This window comes from Olea europaea, unplaced genomic scaffold, assembly GCF_002742605.1.
Source record: "Olea europaea var. sylvestris unplaced genomic scaffold, O_europaea_v1 scaffold2673, whole genome shotgun sequence".
Classification (NCBI taxonomy): Eukaryota; Viridiplantae; Streptophyta; class Magnoliopsida; order Lamiales; family Oleaceae; genus Olea; species Olea europaea.
The window spans coordinates 70571-81397 of NW_019245108.1; the positions used below are offsets into that span (position 1 = coordinate 70571).

At 33.9% G+C, this 10827-nt stretch overlaps 3 protein-coding genes across 3 annotated transcripts; 2 read left to right on the forward strand and 1 right to left on the reverse strand.

Moving 5' to 3' along the window:
- The first annotated feature begins 1705 nt into the window (after positions 1-1705).
- Positions 1706-2896, forward strand: LOC111383386 (psbQ-like protein 3, chloroplastic). Its single transcript, XM_023007494.1, has one exon. The coding sequence runs from the start codon at positions 1854-1856 to the stop codon at positions 2379-2381; it is 528 nt and encodes a 175-aa protein (XP_022863262.1). The 5' UTR covers positions 1706-1853; the 3' UTR covers positions 2382-2896.
- A 287-nt stretch (positions 2897-3183) lies between these two features.
- LOC111383387 (mitochondrial import inner membrane translocase subunit Tim9-like) lies at positions 3184-6548 on the forward strand. Its single transcript, XM_023007495.1, has 2 exons — positions 3184-3412; positions 6153-6548. The coding sequence occupies exons 1-2, from the start codon at positions 3318-3320 to the stop codon at positions 6337-6339; spliced, it is 282 nt and encodes a 93-aa protein (XP_022863263.1). The 5' UTR covers positions 3184-3317; the 3' UTR covers positions 6340-6548.
- Positions 6549-8252: 1704 nt separating this feature from the next.
- Positions 8253-10733, reverse strand: LOC111383392 (60S ribosomal protein L44). The gene is made up of 4 exons (XM_023007500.1): positions 10599-10733; positions 8946-9125; positions 8650-8724; positions 8253-8563 (listed from the first exon to the last, which is right to left on the reverse strand). The coding sequence occupies exons 1-4, from the start codon at positions 10599-10601 to the stop codon at positions 8504-8506; spliced, it is 318 nt and encodes a 105-aa protein (XP_022863268.1). The 5' UTR covers positions 10602-10733; the 3' UTR covers positions 8253-8503.
- Positions 10734-10827: the final 94 nt, after the last annotated feature.

The following is a 10827-nucleotide window of genomic DNA, read 5'->3' on the forward strand; positions in this document are numbered from 1 at the left end:
CAAACATAACGCATTATGATGCAGTTATTGAGGCAGTTGCTAAAGTAATTTCATCACGTTCCACGACTCAAGGGGTTCAATCGAAAGCGGTTGAACGATGCAAGATAACGGCAGCAGTTAAAAGACAGTTGCATGACAAAGTGGCCATTACAAAGAAAGTGGGTAGTTATTGGGCGATCAAGCAGTTTTTTAGAGCAGTTAATCACAAAGGGATCGCCTATGAAGTATAAAAGGGAGAAAGAACTTAGAAGCAAGGACCGAATCCAAAACTCTCGAACAGAGAATATGTAATTTTCATTCCTTTAGCTTTTAGACTTAAACATTTCCTTTTCTGTAACTCGTGTGCTTGCGCCCCTTGGAGGCACGTTGTTTTCCGTTTCCAATTGTAAAGTTCATCGCCAATAAAAAGAACACCCCTTTTTGGGACTTTGTCTCAAGAGGTTTCGTCCCTTACACAATCGTCTGATCCTCTTTAATTGTTAGCGAATTAACCCGCGCGAAACAGAAGGAAATAAAAATAAAATACAAACTTGGAGTGACATATGATCTCTAGCCTATAACAATGATAACCAATTTAAAGGACGGGGAGCAAAAGAATTGCAGAACAAAAAGAATCATAAATTTTTGCGAGTTCTCATCAATGTACTTCGATTGAGGTAATTTGTAGGCTTCTCATAACTATTGTAGTTGTTCTCTTCAAATTAAGTAAGAAGAAAAACCTCGAACATCCTAAGGGCATCTCCAATGGTTGCACCATTACACCATTTTGTACCATTTTTTGGTGCAAATTGAATATTATTGCACCATATTTGGTACAACACTATTCATTACTCCATTTTTTGCACCAAATGATGCAATGTCCATTTTATCCTTATTTTTCATTTTTCAATATAATAGTTGAGAGTATTTGTGTCATTTTCGTTCTATAATGATAATAATAATGATAATAATGATGATGATGATGATAATAATTAATTACACTATTAATTATATTATTAAAGTTTATTATTTTTAATAATATAATCAATAATAATTAACATAATTGTTAATTTATCGTAAAGTTTAATTCGTAAAGTTTACGTTTAAAGTTTAATTTAACGTAAAGTATATTATTTTTGTAAATTTAACATAATTTTTATCATAAATTAATAATATAATCAATTATTTTTATCAATTTAATATAATATATAAAACGTGTGAATAATTTAGTAATCAATATATTTGTTAATTAAACAAAGTTACGATTTAGTAATTTATATAGTGATAAAATAAATAAATAAATAAATAAATATTTTAAAATAAATACATTGCCAAAAATTGAAAGAATGAATAAAATAATAAATCGCCGTTCATTTGGTGTAATGTTTGGAGAAGAATTTTAGTTTGGTGTAAGATTTGATACAAAATGGTGTAAATTTTGGTACAGCGTTAGAGATGGCCTAACATCCTCTAGTTTGAGTGAGATTTGTAGGTTTTTGGTACATATTAAGAAGAAAAACCTTAAACATTCTAACTTCCTTAAGTAATAATAGAACTAATTTCAGTTAATGCTATTCATCTAGATTGCTATGATCTGCATTGAATCTAGTTTATATATAATATTTTGAACTAGACGATCAACGTAGCTTATAAGATTTTAATTTCTCTTTATTTATTTAATGTTGTTTATCTTTATCTATCTTACCAAACTTCTAATCTTGTCCAAAACTGCATTCTATCGAGTCCAAGCCAATAGTTTCACCAACAATTTGGCAGGTTTGTAATATGGGTTTCTTTGTCAAATAGATAGGGTTCTTTCATCTCTCAAAATCTACACAAAACCCCGCCCCGCCCACCACCCCCATATTTATAATATGGCATCTCTACCTTTGCTGAACCAACCAATCCATCATCTCCTCAAAAACCACCACCCCATTAAAACTTCAAGAAAGCCACCCAAAATGGCCCTCACCATCAGAAGAAAAGCCTTGAACATTCTAATAACATCCTTAACACTTGTCCTAAACACACAAAGACAAGAAACTGCAAATGCCATTGATTTCAGAATGACAGTCCCAGACCAAACTCTTGAGGAAGCAGAAACTGGAATCAAAACCCACGCACAGAATCTGCTACAAGTGAAGGATTTGTTATTGGAAGAATCATACAAAGAAGCCCAGAAGAATCTGAGGAAAAGCTCTTCATTGCTTAAACAGGATATTTATACAATTATTCAAGCAAAGCCAGGGAAAGAGAGGCCTCTTCTGAGGAAACTGTATTCTGATTTGTTCAATAGTGTTACTCGATTGGATTATGCAGCTAGGGATGAGGATAGGACACGTGTGTGGGAGTGTTATCATAGTATTGTTTTAGCCCTTGATGATATTTTATCAAAACTATAAATCGATGTTTTGGTCATAGGTTAGAGATTAATTGCCGTCGGCTCCGTTTCATTCATATAATGATACAGATCTTGTTACTGGTTGGATGGGTGCGATGGCTGTATATGAATTATTGGCTCTATTCTTGATCCAATATGAAGATAGTGTAAACTAGTTGTCTTATTTGCAAATCCCATATCTATGTTCATTTTAAACTAGAAAATATTTCGATGATCAGTGTTCTAATAGACGTAATGCCAAATAGCTGCCAAAAAGAATTAAGCCCGAAAACACAATATGTGCCCCAAATACACCTTCGTAACTCCAAATCCTTGGACCGTGAGTTGTTGCTCCCACTTGCACTTCATGTTTTCTACGGTTTGGAGCTCTTGCACAATTACTTGAAGTCAGTTACATATACCTAATTTTTTGCCTTTTTAAGTTGTGTTCTTCGACAAAAAGTAATATCGCTACTTCAAATCAAATGTGAGGTTGATAATTGCTTAATTTTGAGTATCTAAATAGTAAACTTTGTTGCTCAATTTGGTACATATATCTGACTGATTATATTTTATAAATATGCAATTTGGTCCCTGAATTTTCTGGATTATGAAATTTGATCCCTGATTATTTATTGATTTGTCCAAATTGGTCCCTGTATTTTCTTAACTCTGCAATTTAGTCCCTGAGTTATCTACATTTTGTTAAATAGTCTTGATCCTGAATTATCTGGATTCTGAAAAATCAGCACCCAAATTATCTTTTTTGAGCAAAATTAGCCCCGATCCTGTTGGGCCAACTCTTGGCCCAAATTCAGCCTAGACTTTTCAGGCATTTTCATTCTCGTGGGGGTCAAATTATCGCCCTCAAACCCTTCTACTCGCTTATTAGGGTTTTACAGAACTGATCTTATAGCATTAGTAACTTGTGCATAGCAACTGGTACAATCAGTCGAAGATGGATAAGAGCATGCTTGGAGACTTGGACTCTCTGCCCGAGGACGATAAGCTCCGAATGTCCTCCATGATTGACCAGCTCCAAATCCGTGACAGGTATACCCGTATGTATAAAATTCTTGACTTGAAGGACCATAGCTGTTAGGAACTTTATAGCAACACTACGATGCTCCTAATAACAAAATTTTCAATGGAATTGTTATGTGTGGGTATGTGCACTTATTATATTTTTTCCGTTCTATTTCTGAATTGAAGCATTATAGCTTTTTTGGAACTTTATACAACACTAGGGTTCTCCTTAAAATTGAATCTTTAGAAAAGGGCGAACAAAATTTTCAATAGATTGAGCTGTATGTAATTATTCAATTACATTGCATCAGTTGAATGCCATATGTTTGGCTAGTTTTTAGAATTTGGAAATATTTGTTGCTGCCCTTTCTTTCATTTTTCTGTTGTTTCTCAGTGTACTGTATTGTTCATATGATAAGTAGAATCTTATGATTCTTTATTATTCTGTTAACTAGAAATGCTGATAGCAGGTTCGGTTGAATTCCATTCTAGTTTTAATATTCAAGGATCCAACATTTGTCAGATGTAGTTTCTATTTTATCCTCCTTACTGTTGTCTAGAATTATTATCACAAGGATTTGTTATCCAACTGTCTATTTGATCTGATATGCTTCTGAACATATGTAGGATGTCAAAAAAAACTAAGATATATGTGCAGGATTTAATTATGCGTCCAAACATCAAGGTCAGAAAATCTTAGAGCCCCAAGGGCATGCAAAATTTGAAATCAATTCTTAACCTTTTCTTCCATATATAAGTTGATGCATTGTGTACAAAAATGGAGTTCAGAATTTGCATTTAGCCATACAACTACTAACTGGGCATACATGGAAATGTTATTCTACATATGTATCATTTCAAAATCTAGCCCATCCTAGAATTCCATGTCCTACTAAACTTTATATTGTAGCCCACACTAAAATCTTTCTATTTTCGCTCTTGGATGCAAGCTTCTTTTTTTATCTGCTTTAAGTTTACATATCAAGATGGAAAGTGGTGCACCCAGAAATGACTCCTGTAAATGTTAAACTTTCTTTCCCAAGAATTCATGCCGAGTCAGAAGAGACATTTACTTTCGGAAAATTTGCAGTAGTAGTCCCCAATGCTTTGGGGTTATTGTTAAAGGTCTTTTTGAACAGTATCTGTTTTAAACGGCATTAAATTGAATGAAAAATATTTTTCCTTCACTTACAGATGAGAAAAAGTAAATATAAAAAGGGAAAATTTGAAAAGAAATGAAAAACAAGAAAAATTGGAAGGAAAAAAATCCTTCCTACACCAGCCCCCCTTGGTCCCCACCCCTTCCTTGCCCATCCATCATGTTTGGTTACATCTGAAAGGCAGTGGGAGTTAGAGAGGGGGGCTGTAGGGGAAGTTATATTTTTTTCTTTATTTCCTTTCAATTCATTTTTCTTTTTAGTCTTTTGATTTTTTCCTTATTCGAATTCATTCGATTTGACTGATGATGTGGAGAGAAACCATTTAGAAGGGCCTCTTTTGGTTTCGAAAATCGAAAACAGGGGACATTATTTCTAGTAAGGAATGGGACCTAATTACCAATGGCCCCAAATATTTGAAGCTGTGCCTGCAATTTTCCTGATAATTTGAGACGTGGGAGTAAAAAAATTATTCAGAATTGTTAAAAATTCGGTGAATCAATTCTGTGGTGCTTTTCTAACTGAAGTTTGACATTGGATTTATAAATATATTTTCCAAGCTAAAAACATTAGTTGTTGGTTTGATAAACTGGACTTGTGTGTGCATTATCTGTTGGTGGCATTCAACTACGCAAGTTAATTATCAATGTGGTCTTTGTATAGGCTTTTCTATCAAAATTGTCATCTTTTGACCACTATCTTTGCCTAGAATATTTGATTTTTTCACCCACAAGCTGATTATTGTTTTCTGTCATTATTGTGGTTAGTTGTAGGACCTCGAGCTTGATTTTGTAGTAGGCACCATGCAGTGGAAGAAATTTGAGAATCCTGCGATTTATTGTTCAACGAAAGTATTTAGTAAAAGACTGAATCAAGCCTTGGGAGTGGAAAAAATTGAGAGCTTTGATGCAAATTTTACAGAATTAAGATTGCTGCGAAAGAGTAGAAAAATATAGGTGGATTAGATTTAAAATAGTACTGGAGGAGGATAAAGGTTTTGGAACTATACTGGCTGTGTTGGGAAATGCAGCTGCTACATAGTACTGCCTATATTCTTTTTCGTGGTCCATTGATTGGAGCAATGATTTTACATGAACTTATGAATAAAACTTGGCCAACTTTAGTAAGATAACAAACCAAGGCATAAGACCGATGAAAACTGAGACGGATCAATTAAGCTCCAAATTAGGCGTGTGCAAATAGAAACTCAAAAATAATTGGCATGCATTCATTGCTTTTGTATAAATCATTCCTTGTTTAGACATCTATGGTAAGGTGGACTTGACATTATTGGACAGTGTTCAAATCACGAAGAAGCCCCCAAATGAACAACCTTCTATCTGGCCGCCTCTGTACCGGTAGTCAAGTGGAAGCAGTAATTCCCTCAGCATCATTTCCAGTTTATTCTGAACCAACACCTGCTAGTTATAGTTAATAACCTAGTCATAATTTGTTTAGTTTGTAATTAAAAAACAACAAAAAAAAAAAGAAAAAAAAAAAAAAGGGATGTTTTGTATGAAATTGGCTGCCCAATATCTTTTTGACCGTGATGACAATCGTTTTTCCAATCCTGAAAATGGCAACGTTTGCATGTTCCTTTTCTGTTGCAGTTTAAGGATGTACAACTCACTGGTGGAAAGATGTTTCACAGATTGTGTAGACACCTTTAGACGCAAATCTCTAGACAAGCAAGAGGAGACTTGTGTACGCCGCTGTGCTGAGAAGTTTCTGAAGCACTCGATGCGTGTTGGTATGAGATTTGCTGAGCTCAACCAAGGTGCAGCTACCCCAGATTAAGATACCTGAGATTTACATTTGCAATCATGTTCTGGCACATCTAATTGTTTTTTTTTTTTTATGGAAGTAATTTCCAGTTATTGACTTGTGATCCATTGCAGACTATGATATGCCTTTATTCACTGGCATAAAATGTTCCAAGTTTTAAAGATTTTGTATTGCTAGTTTGCGGGAAAGAATAAGATGAATAATGATTTTTCTTCTGTTCAGTATTTAAATTCCTAGTGGAAGATTAGTAGAATACTTGAAACTGCAGTGCTAAATATGGAAAAAGTGGAGATTATTTTCGAATAGAAGTTAACTTCTTCTTTTTTTTCTTTTTTCTTTTTTTTTTTTCAGCTTTTTAGAATTTAAATAATCTCAAATAGTAATATAAGCTATAATCTGTACAATTTAAAACTTTTTAAATGTTAATATTGAAAAAATAAAGTACGTAGCAATTAATTTTTCTACTTCGAAAATAATAAGATTGACAAACAGAGAGCATAATTTCAGGTTGTTAAAGTGTATGACGAAACCATTTTTGTACCGTACAACAAATGGAAATTCATCATAATGAGAAGTGTCGGCTCTGACTATAGGCGGGGTAGGCGATTGCTCAAGACTTCGGTGAGCGTCTCAAAAAAATTATTATTTTTTATTTTACATGTATTTGTACATATATATAAGGTGTCATATTTGAAATTGGTTTTAAGTCCCCAAAATCTTAGGACCGACCTCGAGAAGTTTGAATCCGAGACTACTAACAAGTGAGGAATTGATCATTTTTTTCATTAATAGAACTCACGAAGTTGCTATTGAACTATCCGCTTACATTTTTTCTTCTCCAACTCAAGTCTAAGTTAATTGATTATTTGTGTATTTCAAATAATTTCTTTATTGTATTTTTCAAGAACTTATTTCGTTATTATGTATTTACCAGATTTTCATCCTATATTTTACTAATTTTGATTATATTCTTGGTACATTTTATTTGCTTAAAAGATAACTAACTTTGGATCGTGTCAAGAGAACATCATTGAACTTTAAAGTGTTGTTGATACATCATTGAACTTTATCATAATGCTCATCCGTCACTTATCAGGATTCGATTTGTTAGCTTTGGCGAACAGCCCATGTGGCAAATAATTCACGCGTGGCAGAAATTATTGTCCAGTTCTCCTAACAAGCGATGGAAAAAAAAATAATAATAAAAATAAAAAACAATTCTAACGATTGTCCCGGTGAATATAGTTTTATAGATGAATAACGAAAGCTTGTGCTGCTGCTATGCAATATGTTCATAGATATCTTTGTATTTATGTTCTTTTAGGGCAGACAAAAAATTAAATAACTATATATCGCCCGTGTATTTCTATTATTATTATTTTTTTTTTGGGACGACGGAAGAACCTGCAGTCGCTACCCTTTGAGTGCGTACTGGGTAAACTCTCAGACTGACACAAGAACTTGTAAACCACACCTTGTATTGTTATTGGTACTTGTGGAGAGAGCTTCTGTTGACTGCTGCTGTTTCAGAAATTTTATCTTTATTCAGTTGTCTAATTTTTGGCAAATTCCGTTTTATTGGTTTCCATTAATTTTCTCCCCACACCTCTTCACTGCAGAAATTACTCCGTGCAGTATGCCTTTTTGCTGGCCTTTTCGTTAGTAACTAAAATGTATCACGAACACGCAACTTAAAAGAGATCGATGTATATCAATGACAAATCAAACCGTTGCACTATATCGACTAGATGGGAGGTGCTATGTTTCGTTTCATCACTTGAGAAAAAGACCAATAAAATAAAGCGCGCACAAGAACCTTCGAACAACGAGTCCCCAATCTGTTGCAAACAGGAGAAAGATTTTCCATTCCTTAGCTGGAAATATTTGCCAGGAAAAGAGAATTAAGTAGAAGAAAATTGACAGGATGATAGAACTGTGGAAACACTTCTTCCATATTTTGAACATCCTTTATGTCTTCCAGTCACATGGATGCATGATTAGGCCATTTTATGCAAATTGTAGTACCAAAATTATCATATTTCGACCATCAAAATTCAGAGCTGACACAACATTCTGTCAAATTTTCAGCTAATATTTTCGTAAAAACAGTCTGCTAGACGTAAAGTTAACAATAACGAAACGTATGAAAGGCATTTCAGTTTCCATGAAAGCACGCCTAGAAAAGAGAGGTTCCCTTTCCTTTCTTGTCTCCACCAATTTCAAAATGCTTGCACCTCTGCAAGGCCAATAATGATAATACAATTGTAAGTATCACTCATGGATATGAGAAAGATATACTAGATATAAATATAAAAAAACAACCTTAATTGGATGCTGGGATACATGCTTGCAGCCCTGACATTGCAATCTCAGCACAATCTTCTTTGTTGTTTTTGCCTATACCGCAAAGACAAAAATAGAACATTAGTTCAGTCAAAATTTGGACCAACTCTCTACCAGCAAAATAACAGAGAGACATGAGTCAGTTTTAAAAACCTTACTTTCTGAGGTGGTTATAACATTTTCTTATTTAAATCATGCTGGTAATGGTAAATTTAATCTCCTCGCTAAAGAGATTTTGGATATAATCAAATTAATAGTATGTAATCAGTTTTCACCTTCTTGTGGAAGACAGGCTTGGTCTGTCCACCATAACCTGACTGCTTGCGATCATATCGACGTTTGCCCTGAGCAGCTAAGCTGTCTTTTCCCTTCTTGTATTGCGTAACCTTATGCAAGGTGTGCTTTCTGCACTCCTTGGATTTGCAGTAGGTCTTCTTTGTCTTTGGAACGTTCACCTGCAAATACCAGTTCAGGATTAAACAATTAAGATGCCAAAAGCACGAAACGGCAGCAGTTGAAAATTAAACAATAAGCAAAAATACTAAAATGGCGCATATAGTAATAAACCTTGTGCTTCAAACTGCTTAGAATGTGAACAGACCCAGCAACGTGCAGCGACTAGTGATTAACAAATAACTAGAAAACACTGAGGGAGAAATGCTTTGCAATTTGGAGGTAAAGAATCAAGAACTCGGATAAAAAGCACACAAAGTTACCTACTGATTAGTGAAATGTAGTCAATGACAGAATTGGAATCAGATTAACGAAGCCCCAAAATCTTGAAGAAATTTTCTAAAAGACCATCTTAAAAATAGTGGGAAAACAACTTGATACTAAACAAAGGGGCCTTGGGGGAATAAAAAAAAGCAAACATTAAAACCGCAAGTATCTTATGTCAGTTGACAAGAATTCAACTGGAGAGGCAGCTACATATGCAGCTACTGAACAGCACAAAGAAAGACAAACGGGCTAGCATAATAAGCTTTTGTTCTAAACTCAATCAAAAATAATTCTGTGCAGATTCAAAAGAGCAACAATTAAATTTTCAGACAAGAAACATGCTAGGAGTGTGAAGGGTTGAAAATAAGTTCCATAGGATGAAGTGTTAAATCAACAATAGCATACAGAAGCACGACAAGCTGGTAGTAAGAAATTCAAACTCGCTATACATCCAGAAATGTAGTAAAAAAAGGTTGTTCTAGTTCATTTGGTTCATAGAAGCTTTCTTCGATCAGATTTACACAGTTAATCAACTGTAATTCTGGTCATTTCTTTATTGCACCTAGATCCTCATTAAATACCCCAAAATAACTCTAAAACGCGAAACAAGATGCAAGAATTCATCAATAAAAAAGGAACTATTAAGCCTAAAAATAAGAAAAAAAATCTCAAAAATAAAATAAAAATATATCAGGCAAAAACCAACCCACTCAACTGAGTTTTTTCGTTCCTGTCTTTGGTCACCATAAAAATAACACTGAATTGACAACATAATTCAGAAAAACTCACATTAATTTAAACACGTCCATTTAATCATATATCATATCTTCATTACAAAAAATAAAAATAAAAAACCGAAAGGCTAACAGATCTCAAAATAAACAAACTAAAAACAGGAAATTAGAAAAAATAAAAGTAAGAAAAAATATATATATATATATATATATATATATCAGGTGAAAACCAACCCACTCAACTGACTTTTTTCGTTCCTGTCTTTGGTCACCATAAAAATAACACTGAATTGACAACATAATTCAGAAAAACTCACATTAGTTTAAACACGTCCATTTAATCATATATCATATCTTCATTACAAAAAATAAAAATAAAAAACCGAAACGCTAACCGATCTCAAAATAAACAAACTAAAAACAGGAAATTAGAAAAAATAAAAGTGAAGGAAAGCTTAATGAAACTGCAATTACCATGGTTAATGGCACAGATAGCCGGAAATCGAGTGGCTTGATGCTCGGCTGTGCAAAATGCTGTCTTCGAAACCCTAGCAGCCGAACGTCGCTGTTATTTATACAAAGTTAGGTTTTAGATGCCAGGCCTAGCCCAAATAAAAAATAAAAAATGGGCGGTGTATTATGGGCCATTAGCTTTTACAGATTTCACACACAAATGGCATTGAGAAGAGACAGAAAACGATTC

Coding starts and splice junctions, on each gene's coding strand:
- LOC111383392 (XM_023007500.1), bottom strand. Junction 8,725..8,945: donor AGCCTGTCTTCCACAAGAAG/GTGAAAACTGAT, acceptor TTTGCGGTATAG/GCAAAAACAACAAAGAAGAT. Junction 8,564..8,649: donor TATCCCAGCATCCAATTAAG/GTTGTTTTTTTA, acceptor TTGGCCTTGCAG/AGGTGCAAGCATTTTGAAAT.
- LOC111383387 (XM_023007495.1), top strand. CDS start 3,318: ATGGATAAGAGCATGCTTGGAGACTTGGACTCTCTGCCCGAGGACGAT. Junction 3,413..6,152: donor CAGCTCCAAATCCGTGACAG/GTATACCCGTAT, acceptor TTTCTGTTGCAG/TTTAAGGATGTACAACTCAC.
- LOC111383386 (XM_023007494.1), top strand. CDS start 1,854: ATGGCATCTCTACCTTTGCTGAACCAACCAATCCATCATCTCCTCAAA.